General features: G+C 42.6%; 1 protein-coding gene across 2 annotated transcripts in view; it reads left to right on the forward strand.

Annotated features, from left to right (window-relative positions):
• Positions 1-19,557, forward strand: part of pidd1 (p53-induced death domain protein 1) — a 50,922-nt gene extending 31,365 nt beyond the window's left edge. Inside the window, exons 12-18 of one of the 2 annotated variants that reach the window (XM_067993716.1) lie at positions 1,435-1,585; positions 2,034-2,157; positions 3,808-3,926; positions 9,574-9,681; positions 10,296-10,368; positions 12,008-12,134; positions 14,796-19,557. In XM_067993716.1, coding sequence (XP_067849817.1) covers positions 1,435-1,585; positions 2,034-2,157; positions 3,808-3,926; positions 9,574-9,681; positions 10,296-10,368; positions 12,008-12,134; positions 14,796-15,033 — 940 coding nt within the window. In that variant the 3' untranslated portion in view covers positions 15,034-19,557. Of the gene's footprint in view, positions 1-1,434; positions 1,586-2,033; positions 2,158-3,807; positions 3,927-9,573; positions 9,682-10,295; positions 10,369-12,007; positions 12,135-14,795 lie in introns of those variants that run through there. The other variant, XR_010964562.1, reaches the window with a different exon arrangement.
• The last annotated feature ends 1,215 nt before the right edge of the window (positions 19,558-20,772 follow it).

The raw sequence follows: 20,772 nt of genomic DNA on the forward strand, positions 1-20,772 counted from the left end.
TTGACTAGCTTTGCTTTGGTTGACGCAAGGGAGCACCTGATTTAAGTGGCCTTTTCTCACATTTTATCACCAGTCTTTTAATTGTTTTTTTTAAAGAAGTGTTCAAGCTCTATAGTAGGTCTCACTTACTTTCTCCCTCTCTCCCTTGCCCAAATCTCTCTGGTCTCCCTTGACGAAGAGGAAGGTTAACGAATCTGCTTGTGTGCCTCCTTCTAAACTAAAGGTCTAAAATTTCTCTTTTAATGCTAAATGGAAGAATGTTTTTTCCTCCCTGTAATTAACAACCAGCTAACAAATTGTGACTTTGAAATGTGCAATTTCAGACAATATGATTTCTTTAGCCGACTGCTGAATACAGAGAAAAGAGGAATTCAACCTCTTACGGCAGAGTGTCCAATTTTTTGGGCGGAGCCAGCTGCAGGTGCCACAATTAACAAGTGGGCCACATATGATTTTTGAGTCAGAAATAATCCTGATTAAACTGTACATCCGGTAAAGTCACTTTCATTTCTAACAAACAAAGAAAATTTACTCAAAACCATTCCTAACTTTAGGGTTGCTATTACTCGCATTTCTCACACGAGCCCCATATTTACGGAATTTTTTTGGTCAACACTGACTAATTACACAGGAAAATTTAAATGTGTGACAGACTACATTTTAAATTCACCATGTGACTCTTATATCTAACCAAGTGGTTCTAGAAATCACAGGATTTGTGTGTTGGAAACACTGTTCTCCATTGATACTTATAAAAAAAAATTCCAATACCCAGATGCACAAAAATTATCTGTCTCTTCCTCGTTTACCTTTTTTGGCTGGCTGTTGCTCGCCACTCCCAGTAATCTGGCTTCAGTTGGTACTCACCACTTCCGGCCTGGTCTGCTCCACCATTGTCAATTCCACTTGCTGCTGCCAACTCCGCAGTCTTCTTTGCTTCCACAATCTTTTCCAACAACTAAAAGCAGTTGCTGTTTCTTCTGCGGTTGGTTCCAGTGTTTCGAATTACCAGAGCCCAGAAGATGGAAAAAGGCTGCTCCCTCATTTGGTCTAACTCCACCAGTGAAGGAACAGTCTTTTCCAATCCTCCATGACTGGGATGTTTAAATGGCCGAAGACAACACCGGAAGAAATTTATGCACACAAGCATGCTAACGGCAAACAATTGGCCGGGGGCTTGAAGGATCAGATAAAGGGAGCTCACACGCCAGATCTGGCCTGTGGCTGTGTCTTGGACATTTCTGCCCTATGGGTTTGTAACATTGGCCAGGGGCTAGGTCTCCTTCCAAATGGTTTTTCTCTTCTTTCTCCTCCCCCCCCCCCCCCCCCCCCCGGGAGATGTCCGGCATCCACACAACGGCATTGAAGAATCGCACCTATTCTCCTATCCGATTTCTTTGCTGATGAATTATGCTTTGTTTTTGGGTTTAACAGGTACTGGTTGTGGTACACAACTAAGACATATGTCGGTGGTATCGCTAAAAAAGTGTACGAGCGCTTGAGGAAGTGGCAGGTCAATTTTGTGGCACTGCAGAGAAAGAAGGACCCGGAGCAAATTTTCCTGCAGTGCGTTCCCAAACACAAGGTATGCCTTATTTAAAGAAAGAAGAAAGAACTTGTATTTATATAGTGCCTTTCACAACCTCAGGACATCTGATAAATGACCAGATAATCTGTTTTAGTGATATTGGTTGAGAGATAAATATTGGCCAGGACACCAGGGAGAACTCCCCTGCTCTTCTTCGAAATAGTACCTCCACCTGAGAGAGCAGACAGGGTCTCAATTTAACATCTCATCCGAAAGACTGCGCTGGAGTGTCAGACTGAAGTTCCTGGAGTGGGACGTGAAACCACAAACTTCTGACTCAGAGGCAAGAGTGCTACCACTGAGCCACAGCTGACACCTTTTTACACACTTCATGAGATGGGCTGTTGACCGCCTTTGTCCGATGTTTCATGCAAATGCTTGTCTATGTTTCCTAGCTCTCTCGAAACTTTATTGGCCTGTTTTAATGCAACCTTCTATTGCTCAGGTTGAATCTGTTTGCAAGAAGTTGGAGAACAGGTATTGGGGACCGGAGCCGTCTGATATTGTCGAAATGTTTGAAGGGGAACAGTTTTTTGCTGGATTTGAGAAAGGAATTGAAATTGATTCAGGTAATGCCATGCGATGGAATGGTGTTCAATCCAATGATGCCTGACCCGTGCGAGGTCCCCACTGCCGATAGGACTTTACTTTTGGAAACTGCAGCTCTTTTCTAATAATAGAGATTTTCATATTAAAATAAGCGTATTAAAATTGTAAGTGCTGTCAAATGCAAATAATCAATCAAGCCGGAGCAGTATTTCACTGATCCATTAGCTATCGTTCCCCTGCCTTTTAAACAGATAGGCAGCTGGAATATTTATTGCATTGCAATTGAGGAACAATACAGTATCTGTCACATTACACCACTGGCTGATCGCACTGCTGTTAATTCAAGGTCACATAATGAGAAATGGGAGAGGCAAAATTTTTAAGTATTTATTCCGGATGTTTCTTGGCAATTCATTCATTTTGAAACAAAGGCAGAAATGTTGATTAAAGATCATTTTAAGGTAGAGATTCTTATCTTAACACATTCTGCTCACAGTATTCATGTGGTTTAAGTTACAGGAAACAACAGTTCTAGAAAGAATTGGATATTATTTTTAAAGCTGTGTTTGCAGTACACTTTTTTAAAAACAGAAAAAAATTGGGTTTCAAAGCTACACAACATCACTGTGCACTTCTGATGATTTAATGAACCAAGGTAGTAAAACACAAGTACTTCATATAATCTTGACGATGTTCTGATGATTATATTATAGTTCATAACACTCCAAAGCATCTTTACCTTTTTAATAATGCATAGGGTTCTATTTTAATATAAGTGTCTGTCATTTTTGGGGTATTGTGATAATAATACAATTTGAGTTTATGTCTCCTATTTTGTCATGCAGTCTTCTATTGTACAATGGGAAGAGCAGACTAACAAGAACATGTTTTGTCACGGGAATGGAAAGGGTAGTTTTGCTGAAAGTAATGCATTAATACAGCCTAGGGGCCGTGTCTGCCCCACCTGCAGTCCGCAGCACACTTGTTGCTTCTCATGTTGGTGGGTTTACATTTGCAGCCCACAAGCTCTGGATGTTAGAGAGAGAAAGAGATGTGTTTTGAAAAAGGGAGAAAAACAAGTGGAGTTGCATAATGTTAGGTCTGTGAGTGTGACTCTTGAGTAAGCTACTGCTCAGATTGTGGACCTCAACAAAAAGTAAATGAGTGCCCTGTCACAGAAGCTACTGGATGTCTGGCACGTAAGCTATGAGGACGAAGCAAGAATTGTTTGCTCAGAATATGAACTCTAGTTTTCGGACTCTACCTGTAATCATTTGATGCATGCTTTTGGGGGAAAAAAAATGAATCGTCACAGCTTTCTTTCCCATATTGTGACATGAGATCTTGTGGCATACTGAATTACTTTGGATCGTGCAATATAAATAATTCAGTGTCCTCCATATAGTATAATGGTATTCCCAAGTAGAACCCTTGGTGGTGTTTTGTGTTGTACACAGAGAATGAGATGACTAAGATACTTTAATTAGCCCGATGTTGACTAAATGGAATATAATATTGAAATAATCAACCATGACCAGGATTAGATGCCGTTCGTAGACTTAGGAAAGATCAGAAAAAAATGTGCGCTGGCACTTGTTAATTGTTTTCTAGTTAATATTTTAAATGTTAATTTGTGCAGCAGGTCATTTAAGTACTTCCTTTTCTTTCAGATCGGCCGGACTGTGTAGATGGGAGAATTGGGTTCACCTTTTACTCGCATCTGAAGAACAGTAAGGAAGTTTACGTCTCCACCGTAGCAGACAGGAAAACGAAGGCTGTGAAAGGACAGGTGAATGATGCTTCCTCCGTTTTGGTAAAATTGCCGTGAATCTGCATCTCCACAGTCAGAAGCTCGACAACTTACAGATTGATTGATTATATTTGCTTCTGGTGTCCAGAATCCAGGATAGTTTCTTAATTTGGGCCAGTTGCACTGCCTCTGAGGGGTGCCCTTCCAGGGAATGTATTATACAACAGAGAGTTTTTGCGAGCTGCGTTTCTGTGATGCACAACACTGATCCCAAACTGGCTTGCAGCAGCATTGCAGCTGAACACCTGCAAACCCTGAACCAAAGTGGCATATCATGCTTTCCATGCTCTAATCTTGATCAGTTCAGAAAGGTTTTGCTAAGCACTGGGACCCAGATACTAGCTGTATACAGAGCTTTTCCTGGCCCTCGATTTGCAGCCTAACTGAAGGCAACTAAGGACACTTTAAGGAGTTTAAAGCACCAGGAATTTAGTAGGGCCTTTTAAAACATGGATAATAAACATCAATTGGAAATGGATAACATCAATGTTTGTTCTAATTATATTTTTTGCTGAAATTCCCACTGAATTTTTGCTGTTGCTTTTAACCACTACATCTGGCTTATCTAATACAGTAATGCCAGTAACACTTTTAGCTTTACTTTTATACGAACGTACGAATAAGGAAAGGAAAAGGCCAGCTGATCCATCAAACCTATCCAGTCCCACATGATGTAACCTACACACATCTTTACAGCCATTCCCCACTCTACCCCCTCCCTGCCCTCTCAGTCACACTACCTCCTGGGAGAGGCAAAAAACCAGGAGGCAAAAACCGTACTCCAAATTAGCAAAAAAAATCTCCTGGGATATTTTGCTCTGAGCCCTGCAGCCAATCAGGCAAGTTCTAGCGGACCGCGGTGACGGGTACCGCTATCTCCATCAACCCACCCATCTCCTACAGCTCGAGATGTCTACTCTTCACAGGAACTCTTCCAGCACCCTTCTCAGTGCTTGGAATCAATCCACACTCAGCGCATGAACTTCCAACTTATTCCGGAGGTTCACGAACTCTCTGAAAAGAAGTGCTTCCTGGCATCTAACCCAAGTCTATGCTTTTGTAATTTGGACTGATGTCCCCAGTCCTCCCTTGTCTTTTTTTAGTTCAAGTAACCGATCCACATAAACAGAATCCGATCCCCTCATTATTTTAAATACCTGAATCATATCCCTTCCAAGGACTCTTTTTTTCCAAAGTAAGAAGACCCAGCGCTCTCTCCTGTCCTGATATCTAAGGGCCCCTAAACTATATCACCGTTACGGAACTGCTTCCACTAGAATTAACGGAGCTGTGGAACCCGTCCCAATTACATTACACGTGAACTCCGCAATGTTGGGAGAAAATGATGCCTTTTATTTCTGACTGGACATTCCGTGATTGGGGTCGGAGGGGAGGGAGAAATGGTGGCTGCAGGGCTGTAAGTGGAAAACCACATTGTTTGGATTTGTTTGATAAGTGGGGCCCGATATTAGGAGGGAGGCGGGTTGCCAGCGGGGGGGTCAACTGGGTGCGTGGGTAACCCGCCAGTAAAATCGTTGGGTTCCGCACGCGATCATAAGTAAATTGAAGCCACTTACCTTGGCTTCCGGGTTTCGCGCTGGAAAGCTGCGCAGTGGGCGGACTGTGCAGCCGAATCATAGGCTGTCAGCTGGAGGAGCCCTATTTAAAGGGGCAGGCCTCCACTGACTGATGCTGCAGAAAGGAACCAAAATTACAGCATGGAGCAGCCCAGGGGGAAGGCTGCTCCCAGGTTTAATGATTCCTCATTCCAGGTCCTACTGGAGGAGGGGGAGGACAGAGACCTTCTCCCCAGCAAGCGGGAGGAAGTGGCCTGCCTCTGCCATCACGAAGGCCTGGCTTGAGGTGGCAGAGGAGGTCACCAGCACCACCAACATATCACGCACCTGCATACAGTGCAGGAGGCGCTTCAGTGACCTAAGTAGGTCAGCCAAAGTGAGTACACTTACTCATTCCCCTACACTCCGTCTGCCACATCACCGCCCCCACCCCACATCTCCTGCACTGCCAACACTAATCTATCACATCACTCCACTATCACATCACTCCTCACACCCACTCAAAGCTCATCCTCATCATACCACAACTCGCCAGTACTCATCCCACCACTACCACTCAACTCAATCCTCATACAATCTCATGGCTCTGTCTCATACTCACCCTCTCATGCATCTCTTTCACGGTCAGCCTCACCCAACCTGCCACTACCTGTGCTGCAGTAGTAGGAAGCATAAAGCAAACGTGTCGTGAGCATGAAGGGGAGGCACAAGGGTGTTTGAGGGTTTGTCATGGTTTTTACTTATATTTAATTTCTGATCAACTCACATTACATATTATATTGTCACCACTACTGCCACGTCTTGGCCATTCTTGACTGGCTTGTGCAATAATGCCCTTTCATGAGGTTCTCCATGAACACCCTTGATGCCACCCATTGAGTCTCCCTACAGTGGGTGTATGTGTAGTTCCACGACTACTTTGTGCAGGTGCCTGTTGCGCAGCACTGTGTTGTGTAGCTCCACGCGGCGGAGGAGGATGCCGTGCCTGGTGAGGTTGGTGATGTTGGTCGTCCTCCAATGGAGTGATGAATGCAGCAATGGAACCCCCCCCCCCCCCGCATCCTGATGGTGTGAATGTGAGGGGGTCCACAAAGTAGGTAAATGTGTTTGGACAGCAGAGTTTAGGGTATGATTTAATAATTTTGAGTGGCGACAACGGTGTGGCAGGCAAAACTTTGTCTGAGGTGACAGAGTGCCCTGCTGCAATGAATGAGGGTTTACCCCGCACCTGTTAAATGGACCTTTGCAGCTGGCACTGGCTGCTGGCTGCAACACGTCTGTTTAAACAGGAAGTGTTTCCCCCAGCATGGGAAACATTGCCGGTGGGAGTCCCGCATGCGGGGGCTGCACGCGCACCGATTTGCGTCATTGGGGAACCCGGAAATGGGCGGGTTGGAGCCGGGCTCCGGACACGCTCGTGGAATCCCCAATTTTAGGAGCCCCCCCGGCCACGAACGCAACCGCTCGGCCATCCGAAAATTGACCCCGTGGTGTCAGTCCTGCTGTCTCCAGAGGTTTTTGCAGAAAATTGCCTCCTGAGATAGTTTTCAGTAATGCCCTCTTCACATTACAGCATTGCCCCTATAGGCAGGGTTCCCTTTGGTGGCACTGATGGAATGTAATGGGGGGATTACACTACTGGTCCATGCAGAACCAGAGGTAGATGGCAGAGTGCCAGATACAATATTTCTGTTTACATTCGAGAGCACAGGTGTTTGTTCCAGCATTTGCAACGGTTAAATGAGTTCTACGTTTCCGATGTATTTGAAAGCAAATAAAGAAAGAACTTGCATTTATAATTAATTGGCTTTCACAACCTCGGGACGTCCCAAAGCTAATGGAGTTGTTTTTGAAGTGTAATCCCCTTTCTAATGTAGGAAAATGTGGTAGCCAAATTGCGCACAGCAAGGTCTCGCAAACAGGAATGCGATAAATGACCAGATAATCTGTTTTTGGTGTTGTTGGTGGAGGGATTAATATTGGCCAAGATACAGAGAGAAGCCCCTGCTCTTCTTCGAATAGTGCCATGGGATCATTTACGCCCATCTGAGCGGGAAGACGGGGCCTCGGTTTATGAAGTATAAACGTAAAATGGGCCGGCTTCCTTTAAAGTTTTGGGATTACACTGATCACTTTCATTACTGAGTCTGTATGGATTAGCTGAGTGGAGAGCATACATTGCCCTGGGGACACAATGATTTCGCATCAGTCACTTAATAAGGAAGCAGATGCATAAAACAATTTTTTTTCTTATTTAATAAGATGTTTCTGGTGGTGTTGTTGAAGCAGTTACAATTCAGAACAATTCACCCTGTGTCTCCAACTCTGATTTACCAATTACAGTGAGATTTAAATGGGCATTCCTTAGAGTTTTAGTTAATCCACTGTTTGTAAGGCAGGAGTTGTTTATCCATCTCCTGCTAATTGTTCATTCCTTGTCCTAGAGTGTATGAATATCTTTGTGTTCAGATCTGTGGTGAGGATTATCCACGGGTTCAATCTTGTTTTCTGTTTTTGCCCCCGGTGGCATGTTGAACGGTTGCTGCCCCACGTGGTGTATGGGCGGTGTGTGTGTGTGTGTGATCTATGCTGAGGTCGAGGGGAGTGTGGGTCAGACAGTCAGTGTTACAGAACTGTAGATATTCTCTTTGAGTGTGGCTCCCTAGTGGGAGCATGTGACTACTGAATTTGCCCTTTGACTTTTAAAGGATTGCTGCAGTGCAGAGTAAAAATTATAGCTGTCCTCCGTTAGAGAAAGGCCTTTTTAATCTCCTTATTCAGGATTGTTGGTAACAGCTTAAAATAAAAGAGGCAACCCATGGACAATGAAATTTAACCGTAAAATGGGCTGGGCTCCTTTTAAAATTCTGGGATTATACTGATCACATTCTCTACTGAGTCTGTGTGGATTAGCTGATGAGAGAGCATGCATTGGCCTAGATTTTGCTGGAGTGGGACATCTTGCAGCATATCCTGTTAGTCAGACTTTTATCCTCATCCTTCAGCTTGAAAACGTTTTGCACTGCAAGTTGCTGGAAGTGTGAGCTGATAACAGGTCAAGGTCAACAAGGCATCTGGGACCTTGGTGAATGCCGGGACCAACAGCCTATCTCCTTGACCAGTGACATTTAAGGATTGAGAAAGAAACAGAGGAATGATGGAGAAGGAAAGAAGGTGGATTAGAGTCCAATCAGGTACAGAAAGAGAAATAAAGAGAGGGAAAGATAGATTGGTTTAAAAGAGAGAGAAAAAAAGAGACAAAGGAAAAGTAAGAAAAAATTTCAACATTTTAAATTTTAAAATCTCTACAATTTACTACCTGTAGGGATGAGACTCCATGATTTCAATTGTTCCCATTCTGGGCTGGAGAGATTGATTGGCATTGGAGGAACATAAATCTCCTAATTAAAAAAGTTAAGTACTAGCCCTAACTTTCTGCAGCGAGTTTAATTGGCAATTAATGTGCAAATGCTGCAATTTCTAGAAACTCATGGGGAGGTTGAGGGCGAGCTGCTGTTTTTACGGGGTTAACAGTGGAGTGGCGCAAGTCGTCCAGCAACTTGTGGTGATTTGTAATTCATCTGTTCCTTGCCATAAGTTGCTGGACGATTTACACAATAACAGCGCGCATTAAACTTGCCGTTATTTTGGCAGCAAAATCTGACCCATTGTCCTGGGGACGCAGTAATTTCACACCAGTCACTTAGTAATAAGGAAACAAATTGAGAATGGTTTCTTGTCATGAAATATTTTACTTATCCCCTTGTGTGCTGTTCTGTGATGGAGACGATGAGCAGGTTATTGGCTCTCGGGCCGCCACTACTGAGAGCAGTTGGGAAGTGCACTAAAACGGGGGGACTTGCCATGTGAGGAAGTACACACTTTAAACCTGCGTCCTACCTCTCCGTGATATTGCTTACAGCTCTAATGCTGGCCCATCTGCCACCACGTGGCTCTATGACAAGGCGTTCTAAATAATAGGATCCTGTGCTAGAAGCAAAAAGAGCAAATTAAAAGACATAATGGTGTTTTACTGATCTTCATTCTAGGTTTCCTTTTACAGAGGGTCCTTGCCAGAAAACATACCTGAGGAAGCTGCTAAGAAGAGAAAAGGCCCAGATTCGATGTGGCTGGCCACTTTGCCAATCAAATTGCCAGTAAGCTGCTTTATTTTCTTAATGTTCTCATTTTCTTCAGACGATCAAAGCAAAATTAGAAGCTGCCACAATTGGATCACTGAAATGTATTTTATTAAGAGAAGAAAGAAAGACTGGTGTTTACATGGCGCTTTATCACATCTCAGGAATTACTTTAAAGTGCAGTGACTATTGTTATGTAGGCAAACGTGGCTGCCATTTTGTGCAGAGCAAGGTCTCTCAAACAGCAATGAAATGAACAACCAGTTAATCCGTTTTTCTTCAAGCTAGTTAAGAGAGAAATATTAGCCGAAAAGCTGGAGAACACACCCGTTTTGTCTTCAAGTAGTGCCATGGGATCTTCAAAGTCTATCTGAAGCACTGTAACAGCCAAACAGGACCTTGGTTTAATGTCTCATCCTGAGGATGGCATCTCTGACAGTGCAGCACTTCCTCAGTACTTCACACAAGTGCCAGCCTAGATTATGTTTTCAAGTCCCGGAGTGGGGCTTGAACCTATAACTTTCTGATTCTGATGCTAGACTTCTAACAACTATTATCTGTTTGCATACAGTACACTTCTGCTTACACCACTTCAAGCATGGTTGTTAAAAAATCTAATGCGTTTTCTCTAGAAACAGAAATCAAGACTTCATAATGAGTCAAGAATAGAATCATCCTATCCACCATTAAACCTAGGCGATGAAGGTGAGACCGTATTACTTTCCAACTGTTAATTCTTTGTGCTTACCAAAGTGTTGGGCAATGAAATACTTTTTTCTACTTTTGCTGCCCAGTGTCAGTCACCACCATGCATTCCCAGATCCAGTAAGCTTTCTCTGCTGTATCCGAACACTGTATCTTAAGACCAGCCTTAAGAGGTTTACCACTGCAGAAGCATAGGTTCTGCTATTTCTCATACCACTCAACCATAGTGCCATATTGTCACCCTGATCTCAATAGTGATGGTAAAAATGAGGCCTCTTGCAATGGGTGATTTTGTGCCAATTTTTAATTTCTCTTTCTGCCAGCAAAAGTATAATTTGGTTTTTTTTTAAATGGAAGGAAGAGAATCTGATTTCATTAAAAGACAAGTGTTGTTAGTAGTGGGTGTTTATGTCTTGCTCTCCCTCTGCATCATCTTGCTATCTTGAATAATAGTTATGTAGTAAACACAAAATGGTAATCAATATTAAACCATGATGAAAGCCCGTGTATTTGATTTTGAATGGATGGCAACTGCAGGCCTCAACTAACATGACATTGTAGAATCTAAATATATAGGACTGCTTAAATAACCATTTAACTGCAGCACTTGATAGGTTTCTGACACTTCATCCCTGGTAAAAGCTAAAGATAGACCAGTAATGTCAACAATGCTTTTGTCATTCATTGCATGTTGTATTATGCCAGCATCTGGCCATTGTCTCGGGGGATATGAGTCAAAAAATATATTTTCAATTCATTGCTTGGGTCCAACTGTTTCAAAATATATTACGTGTCCATTGAGGAGTAGAGCTTGGTTTTTACTAAAGCTGAATTTGCTGGTGAATATTCCTGTTAGTGTTGTCTCCAGTTTGCATTATAAAAATACTCAGCAATTTAGCTTCCTGTCAGTGTCATGATGGCCTTTACCATCTTGCATGGTATAAGTCAACCAGGTAAGTGCATAAATGGGTCGGGCCCCAAGCAATCTAGGGCATTAGCAAGTAGTCTCTGGGGAGAGTTACAATACCACGTCAATGTTAATGCACAACTATTTCAGCTATGTAGCAATGTGAAAATGGCAGCAGAATTTTGGAGTTCAGTCCTGACCTGACTCCAGCACGCAGTGGAGTGAGACATTTTCTGGAAAGCTGTCTCACAAACTCTTTTGTGTTTGAGTGGGTGGGCCTCCTGGCTATTTTATAACTTACTGCTGTCTTTTTGAGTGTCTTGAGAAAGCAGATGGTCCCACCCACAATCTCAGAACATTAGAAACTTATTATGTGGATTTGGGTGCTCTTTGCATTCTGCAGCTGCTGGTCTTGGGCTGCCAGCACATCACAACCTTTACTGATGTTGCCCTTTCCTGGCATGGACAGGGGATAGCTTTGGCTAATACCCTTCACCAGGGCAGGTGCCTCTTGGTGGTTTTGGCAATTACTGTTTGCTGGCATGGGGTAACCTGCTTTGTCTTGAGAATTCTCCCTTTATGTTACACAGTGAGTTCAAACTTTATTCATGATTATGTGCCCAGTAATGGGAAGTGCTAACTGAAGTAGATTCTAGAGATGTGAAGTGTACAGGGGTTCATGATACCTTTTGGATGTTGTCCTAAATGGTTTCTTAATTTATCTTTGGACAGAAACTGGCTACCTCACTGAAGCTAATCTATTGAGTATTGCAAGAAGAATCGGGCCGGAATGGCGGAATATTGGTATAAATCTCGGTTTATCCTATTCGCAACTGGAAAGAATAAGATATAATAACAGGTGAGGAAGGCATTTATTCTTGACAACAGTCAACATTTTGATTTACAATATTGTTCTTAGTGTCATGATGGTTGTCAGCTTAATTTAGAGGACAGCAGCAATAGAAGGCCTGTATTCGTGTTTACACTCTTCTGTCATATGCTTGAGCATGACCTCGAATCGTTTGAACTGGATGTCTCACTTATATTTTCCCTAAAGGATAAAAGATAAAGGTGCAGCTGGACTGGACCGCCCACTACCACCACATGGCCGGCCCAGCGTAACTGCAGCTTTGCCTTAATTCCGGTGGTATTCACCCATACAAGAACCTTCGTGTTGGCTACTTTAATATTGGGGGTAGTGTGCAGGTTGCAGCCTCTCAAGTCTTTGACATGCTTTCTGTAGCAGGTTCAAGACTAGCAGTTGTGCAGTTGCGGGGGAGAGATGTTGTTTAAAATTCATTATTGTGAATGACATGAGGAGCACTATCCTATTTATAATGGTTTGTCCCCATCTAACCCGCACACCACCCTCCCTCAGTCTCTCCAAGCTCATTTCGTTCTGTCCCCTGCTCCCCAATCTCTTTCCACTCCTGGCCACCCAATTTCTCATCCTGGCCTCCATTCTAGCTGATATTGTAAATGTTTCCCTTTTTAATTTGGTGAACCCCTCCCTTTCAAATCACCCCTACCTCAAAAAAACTCATTCCCAATTCTTCTGTGCTGGCTAAGAGTGGTTATCTTCCCACTCCTGCACCATCACCATTGGAGTCCCTCAAGGATCCATCCTTGATCCTCTTCCTCATCTACTTACTTGGTGACATCATCCTCAGACATGGGGTCAGCTTCCACCTGTGTGCTGATGACACCTTGCTCCACCCCATCACCACCTCTGTCAGCCTCTCCACTGCCTCTGTGTTGTCAGACTGCTTGCCTGTCATCCAGTCATGGATGAGCCTTGATTTACTTCAGTTAAACATTGGGAAGGCTGAAGCCATCGTTTTTGGCTCCTGCCACAATCTCTGTACCTTTACCACTGACTATCCCCCTCCCCGGCCAATGTCACCATTTGAACCAGACCATCCACAACCTTGGCGTCCTGTTTGATCCTAAGTTCAACTTCCAATCTCATATCCACCCCATCACAAAAACTGCCTATTTCCACCTCCTGTAACATAGCCTACCTCCACCCCGACCACAGCTCTTCAGGCACTGAAACCTTCATCCATGCCTTTGGCATTTCCAGATTTGTTTACTCCAATGCTCTCCCATTCGGTCTCCCATCCTCCACCCTCTGTAAACTTCAGCTCATTCAAAACATTGCTGCCTTTATTCAATCTCATGCCAAGTTCCATTCTGCTTACCTATCAACCCTTTCTTCACTGATCTACATTGACTCCCGGTCCCCCTGTGTTTAAATCTCTCCTCCAGCATTTGGTCAAACAACCCTCCCCTCTTTGCATCTGTGAAACGTCTTTGGACATTTTTCTATTATTAAAGATGCAATTTCTTGTTATAAGAATTTTTAATTTTTAAAACATGTCTTACATCTAGTGGGGAAAAAAAATGAAATGAGAGTTGCATCATTTAGTATCTCTCAAAGCACTTTGTTTACATTGGATTACTTTGAAGTCCAGTGACTGTCATATTTGCATGTATAACAGCCACAAACAACAATTTAGATGAATGACCAATTGATTTGTTTTAGTAGTGTTAGTTGAGGGGGGAATTTTGGCTGGAACACCAGGGGAACTCCTTGCTCTTTATTGAAAAGTGCCATGAGAATTTTAATATTCACCTGAACCATTGGGATAAATGCGGGCTCGATTTAACAGCTCATTTGAAGGAAGGCGCCTTCGACAATTTGGCACTTCCTCAATACTGCAGGTAACTGTCAACCTGGTTAATGTGCTCAAGTCATGTAGTGGGCCTTGAACCCACAGCCTTCTAACTCAAAGGTGAGAGTTGGTATAGAATGAGAACTTATTTAGGTCTAAGTAGCCTTACGCTCTGAATAGTTTTAGTGATACATACATTTAGTGCACTGTGTAAATATTTTCATTCAGCACTATACAAACGATTGTATTGATATAGAATCATGGCAGTGGGGGGGAATTCTTGTGATATTTTTCATGTTTTGTTTTGGACTTTTTGAAATCGTCGATCTTACCTTGTCCGAGCCCTCGACTCCATTTATGTGGTAATGTATTTTTGTAAATAATGGGATCTTTTGAAATCAGAGGCGATATTTTCTTCCGTTTGCTAAATTTACCAGAGAATGGTGCTTTTATCTCCTTTCTTGTCTATTTTTTTGCTAAAATTAGCAGGAGCGTACCCTAAGTTTACATATATCAAATCATTCTTTCCCTCTTCATCTTCGGCCCTTCTAGTCACTTCAGGTTACCTAGCTCCACCTGCCAATGCTGCTCTGAACCAGCTGCCAGGAGGATCACAGATGTGGCACTCTTGAGTTTTCCACTCCTTTCCTAGCCTCAGCCTCCACTTCCCCACCAGTAGCTAAGATGGGGAAAGCAGAAGAGTGGGGAAACAAGTCTGTGGGCATTGGTTAATTTAAGCCCTGTGGACGTAGAACTTTAACCCTCTAGGATATTATCTGTAAAATAAATGTTATTTAAACCAGTCCTTGTCTTGTCTTTTCGAAACATTACCTCACTCTCTTTAGGGATGACCTGGATAAGCAAATATTAGAGATGCTCTTCACGTGGGCGCACGGCAGCGCGAGTGTACCAGGCTGCATCGGTCAACTAACTCGGGCAATGAAGGAGAGTGATCGCGAAGATATTGCTGAAGAAATACATTGTATTATCGAACTGGGCAAGAAGAAATATCACGAGTCCATTCGCCGAGTTGGACTGAGCCAAGAAAGCAGCAACGAAGATTCCGCTATAGCAATGATATAGACCGGAAACAAAACATACGAACGTACGAAATTGAAGGGCAGAAAAAGACGAGCTGGTCCATCAAGCCTGCCCCACACTCATGATGGCCGGAGCATCCTGACTAAACACTTCATCCCTCCCTCCCTCCCTCCCACAGAAAAAATACTCTGGAAAATTCCTCTCCGACCCCCCCCCCCCAGCCAAGCCGATCTAAACCAGTCCAGGAGATCACATGGACCAAGTGTTACCTATAAAGACACTTAACTTCTATGTGATGCAATCTCTGCCCCAGTCCTCAAGTGTTGCTCCTGTAGAGAATTTTTCTGAGACAGTGTATTTGAACCTTTGTGGTGGTGGTTGAGGGTAGAGAGTTTTATTCTATTTTTGCTGGCAGCAGATGTCATGGGGGACAGTGAACTCTTGGCAACTTTGTATGAGAAATGATGCATTGTGTGCAACTTCGGCAGAACTCATTCCACATAAGTGTCAAGACACCACTGCGATTGTGTCTTACGCAGAAATGCACAGCGAAGGCCAATCGGATTCAGTGGTGGAACCGTACGATTTGAAGTGATGTGCTACTTACAATTTTATTTCAGCTATAGTGACGTGAAGTTTTATTCCACTGCGTGTTACCCAGAGAAGCATACCTTGCATTTAGTTTAAAGTGTTCTTTTTAATTTGGTGAACTTCTGTACTCCTCAAGGAGAGAGATGTACACAGTGAATCATAGAAACAAGCCACTAAATCTGCACCGATGGTTTCTCTCCACATGAACCACTTAGTCTAATCCCGCTCTGCTGCTTGCTCCCCATACACTTGAAATCTGGGAAATGGGGTTCTTTTCCATTTAGGCACATAAGCCCCAGAATTGAGAGTCCCCTGATATCACCAGGTTTCACCGGGCCTCGCCATGAGTGAGCATGGGTTGGGATTTTGGCACGCCACAAAGTTGTTGTACGCCAGCCTTTGTGGCAGGAAAAAATAACCAGGACGAAGGAAGACTGCAGTGCTAGCTAGTGTCTGCAAAGAAGAAATTATGTTAATGGCTTCCACGTCAAAGTGACATTGTTAGGATGAGCTTCACCCCCAATGTTCACCAGGCCAATTAAAATGACTGAATTAATAAGCCAGTGACCTGGCCTGGTGTAGTTGGATTTTTAAAGCTGCCAGCGGCAGTTAATACTCTGCCTCAACAATATGCCACCTCCCCTGACTCTAAGAGCAGCTCTGACTGCACCAGTATGAATTTTTCTTTTTCATTCTTTTTGGTCACTCTGACTTTGATTTCCAACTTGTGCCAAACTAGGGACTCTCTTTTTGTTTTCACATAAACTTAGCTAGCAGTGGAGCAGTATAAAAGTTTACTACAATCAACTGCAGGGTTTTATGAAAGCTATAATAACTGTTGGAGTTGGGAGAAAAGAGGTATTTGATATGCCACTGTTTTTGTTTAAAAGTTACAGTTACATATGTTCGCATGGGCTATTCCCCTTCTAGTGAGGGATAGTGTGCCATCACTTTGCTACTCTAGAGTGCATGTAGCATAGTATGAAAATGTGTGCAGCCCTTAACTGAACTTGAACTACGGGTGTGTCAGTACATCACTTGCAATCTACGGTACACTTCAGTTCAAATGCAAGTTGCCATGTTTACTCCGTCAGGCTGAAACCAAGTAAGCCTAATGGTATGTCGATGTTTTTAAATGTTTCTCTTCATGTAACTGTGTGTGTGTATATATACATGTAGATAATCTGTGTTTTTGTATGGCATCTTCAAATATTTTTTGCACTAATCATTCTTTTGAAATATTTTTAAATGTTTTCTTCAAATATTGCACTGAACAAGGAGCCTAATTTGTGAATATATTCTCTTTCAAATATAGCAGGCACTTCATATTAATGTATGTTGGAAAACATCAGACTGAGAGGAGATGTACAGTGAGTCACAGAGTGGTTAGGCAGGAATTAATATATTCTAAAATGAATGCAGCAATATAAATATGGATTGCCTCTTGTTTTCAGCACATACTTAATTTTTCAAATATGGAAAATTGGTAATAACATCCTTCAGTCAAAACAAATATATTTTAAGAAAAATACTGTCAGTTCTTAACATGTGAATAATCAATATAAGAACATAAGAAATAGGAGCAGGAGTAAGCTGTACGACCCCTCGATCCTGCTCTGCTATTCATTAAGATCATGGCTGATCTTCAACCTCAACTCCACTTTCCCCGCCTGATCCCCATATCCGTTGATTCCCCTAGAGTCCAAAAATTTATCTATCTCAGCCTTAAATATACTCAGCGACTCAGCATCCATAGCCCTCTGGTGTAAGAAATCCAAAGATTCACAACCCTCAGAGTGAAGAAATTTCTCCTCATCTCAGTCTTAAATGGCCGACCCGTTATCCTGTGACTATGTTCCCTAGTTCTAGACTCTCCTGCCAGGGGAAACAACCTCTCAGCATCTACCCTGTCAAGCCCTTTCAGAATCTTGTATGTTTCAATGAGATCACCTCTCATTCTTCTAGATGCCACCCACAACTTTTCAGCTCACAGTTTCCTCGTATGAATCAACTAGCGGGTGACACATTTGAGGGGGTGTTGAGCTTCAGGGATTTGTTCAACTCTTAAGTTAGTACCACAGCCTCTCAAGCAAGCTAACAAATGTAGGCTGGTTAGGCCAGTCCAGCGGATTTACCTATTGCTTCTTTAGGTATGATGTCTTTCAAAAGAGCGAGGTGCTTCAGGTATTTACTCTACTGGAGTATCTACTGCTGTTCCAACACTCATTTATATTTCAGATGATGTGGTTCGGGATGGCCACAAGATAGATGAGTAAAGCCATTCTGTCCATCTTCACTCATTCATCGAGAAAGACTCCAGATGCCAGGATTTTCACCACCGGTATTCTACCCAAAAGTCCATTCCACGTGTTGATCATTCTTTCATGTATGCTAACCTAGGAAGCAAGCAAAAGCAAATGAACAGATTCAAAAATGATGAGAATTCAAAAAGCAGCCCTGTATATAAGCCCTATGACATTTGAAAACAAGTAATTACACTGAAAATGCAGCGGGACACAGGTTTCTAACATAACCCATCATTCCTTCACTCGTATTGGAGGAAATAAATCATTAACATGTGAAAGCTTGAAAGAGGATAATATTGAAGGCACAAGATTTGTTTTCTAGGAGAGCCTGGGGGAATGCTCCTCCCCCACCCCAGAGTATTTTGATTTTGTGACACTTATTTGCAGCATCTTAGAATCTACAGTGAACACGGACATTGCATTTTAAGGAAGGAACATTTACTCAATTTTATTAAAAACTGCTTTCTGTGTGCCATTTTAAAAGTTCTTGCATTAGCAACATGTTTCAAATTGCCGAAAAGCAAATTGGGGTTTTGAACCCAATCATATTAGCCATTGGTATAATTCAGGTCAGGGTCGTAGGCAGTAAATTTAGAATTGTACAAACTCCATCCAAGTGCTGTCTCGGCGCCCCCTTCCCAACAGCAACTAGCAGAACAATTCCAGGGGGATCAAAGTTTGCTCTGTCAGAAAATTTACAATTTTTACATTAAAACTAGTGCATACTGATTAATTTTAAATAATTTTATACTTCAAAATTAATAGAGTTTTAAAAAAAAAAGTAGGAAAACATTTGGTTTTTCAACATATCGAGACCATCATTTCTTCAAAAGCTACTTTAACAGACACTCCCCCTTCCGCCAGGACTTTTTCTCCCTTCAACTCCCCCAGTTCACAGAGCTACTCTCACTCTTTCAATCAAACTTCCCACCAGCTCATGCTGGCACTCTTTTCTCCCCTTCCTTACCAGACTTAGTTCATGGTGGGAGCTTTTCTCTGTCCCCTTAATTCAAGCTGGCACTGTTTGTCCTCTCTTCCCCAGTTTAAAATGGTACTCCTCCACCCTCGGCTGCACCTGTCTTCACTTGCTGCTGTACCAGGTGGTCTTGTAAGAATTCCCATTCACACTGCGCAGCAACATCCAATTCCCTGGAGGAGAAGGAGCAGGGGTCACCCTATGAACACTGACTGACCGCATGAAATTAAGACAGTTGTGTGAGGAAAAACTTCCTGACATCAGTCCTAAATTTACTTTTCACCAATGTGACCCTGTACCCTCTGGGGATCAGTCTCATGGCTCTGCACTGACTCCCAACGCTTGAATGCCTTCCTTGTGTTACCAGAGCCGGACACATACTAAATGGGTGACCTGACCAGAGAACTGTATCGTTTAAGTATGACTTCCTCTAACTTTTACCCTAGTGTTTTGGCTATATAGTTCAGCATTCTGTTTGCTACTTCGATTCACCTTTAGTGCTATTAAGGTCCCCAGCCGATGATGCTAGTATTTAACCCCAGAAATTGATCGATTTTCCTCTAACTTCTGGACGACATCAGGTACTCATCGTAACCACACGTCCATTGAACAAAAGAGAAGGTTGCATTTAGTATGATAAAGGTAACCCAAATTAATTGCACAATCGAAATACTTCTGTTGGTGCTGTGTCTCCACCACCTGCGCAGTTTACTACTCCATTTATGGGGAGATTGTCTTAGAACTTCTCATGTTTTTAGACAGGATACATTAAAAAAAAGCTTTGTCATCTGATAGCAATCCATCTCTCACCTCGTTCTCTGTCTCTTTCTGTTACAACCTTCCTTGCCTTTCTATATTTTATTAATACCACTATGGTCAATACTCCTTTGAACTTCCCATATTCTTTCTAAATTCCCCTATATATTCTTCCTCCTCGCTAAATCCCCACTGTTTTGAAAGCACAGTCTGCTACTGTACTCTGCTTCATGTTTGATTTTTAAAAACTTAACTTGTCTTTGATTGACATTTGCAGCAAAAATTGTCTTGTTAGTGCTGTTATCCAAAACTTTTTGTGACTTCTTGTACATCTCATTCATTCAATCCAAGTATAGTATCTTTTATAAACGATGAGTAAAACTTTTGATTTAGAAACAGAATTATATCTCTAAAATTATTTTTATTTTGAATGCTTCATGTGAAGTTGAATTGTTTATGTATATTGAAGCTCCTAATGTAATATACCCAATGGGTTAATTTGTAAATTCTATTTATAAAACTGTTTAACAATAAAATGTCTGAAATTGTACAAAATCTGTGCTTTTGAGTTTCCTTAAAGTAGCAGGCATCAGCAGCAGATTGCTGTCTGAGAGGTAGTTTTGGGACCAAGAGCAAATCACTGATCTCCAACTGATCACACCGAGGACCTCCTGAGATCATGGACATACAGACTGAGTACGTCGAGGCCCTCCTGAGATCGTGGACATACAGACTGAGCACACTGTGGTCTCCTGAGATTGTGGACATACAGACTGAGCACACTGTGGTCTCCTGAGATGCAGGCTGACACTTCAGTGCAGTACTGAGGGAGTGCTGCACTGTCTTTTGGATAAGATGTTAAACTGAAGCCTCGACTGCCCTCTCAGGTGGATGTAAAAGATCCCCCAGCACTATTCAGAGAAGAGCAGAGCAGTTCTCCAAATATCCTGGCCAACATTTATCCCTCAACCAACACCACCAAAACAGTTTAATTGGTCATTTTTCTTATTGCTGTTTGTGGGTCCTTGCTGTGCACATATTTGCTGCTAGTTTTTCTTATATAACAACACTGACTACACTTCAAAAAAGTACTTCCTTGATTGTAAAGCTCTCTGGGATGTCCTGAGGTTATAAAAGGTTCTCTATAAATGC

Source organism: Heptranchias perlo, chromosome 12 (genome assembly GCF_035084215.1).
Source record: "Heptranchias perlo isolate sHepPer1 chromosome 12, sHepPer1.hap1, whole genome shotgun sequence".
Classification (NCBI taxonomy): Eukaryota; Metazoa; Chordata; class Chondrichthyes; order Hexanchiformes; family Hexanchidae; genus Heptranchias; species Heptranchias perlo.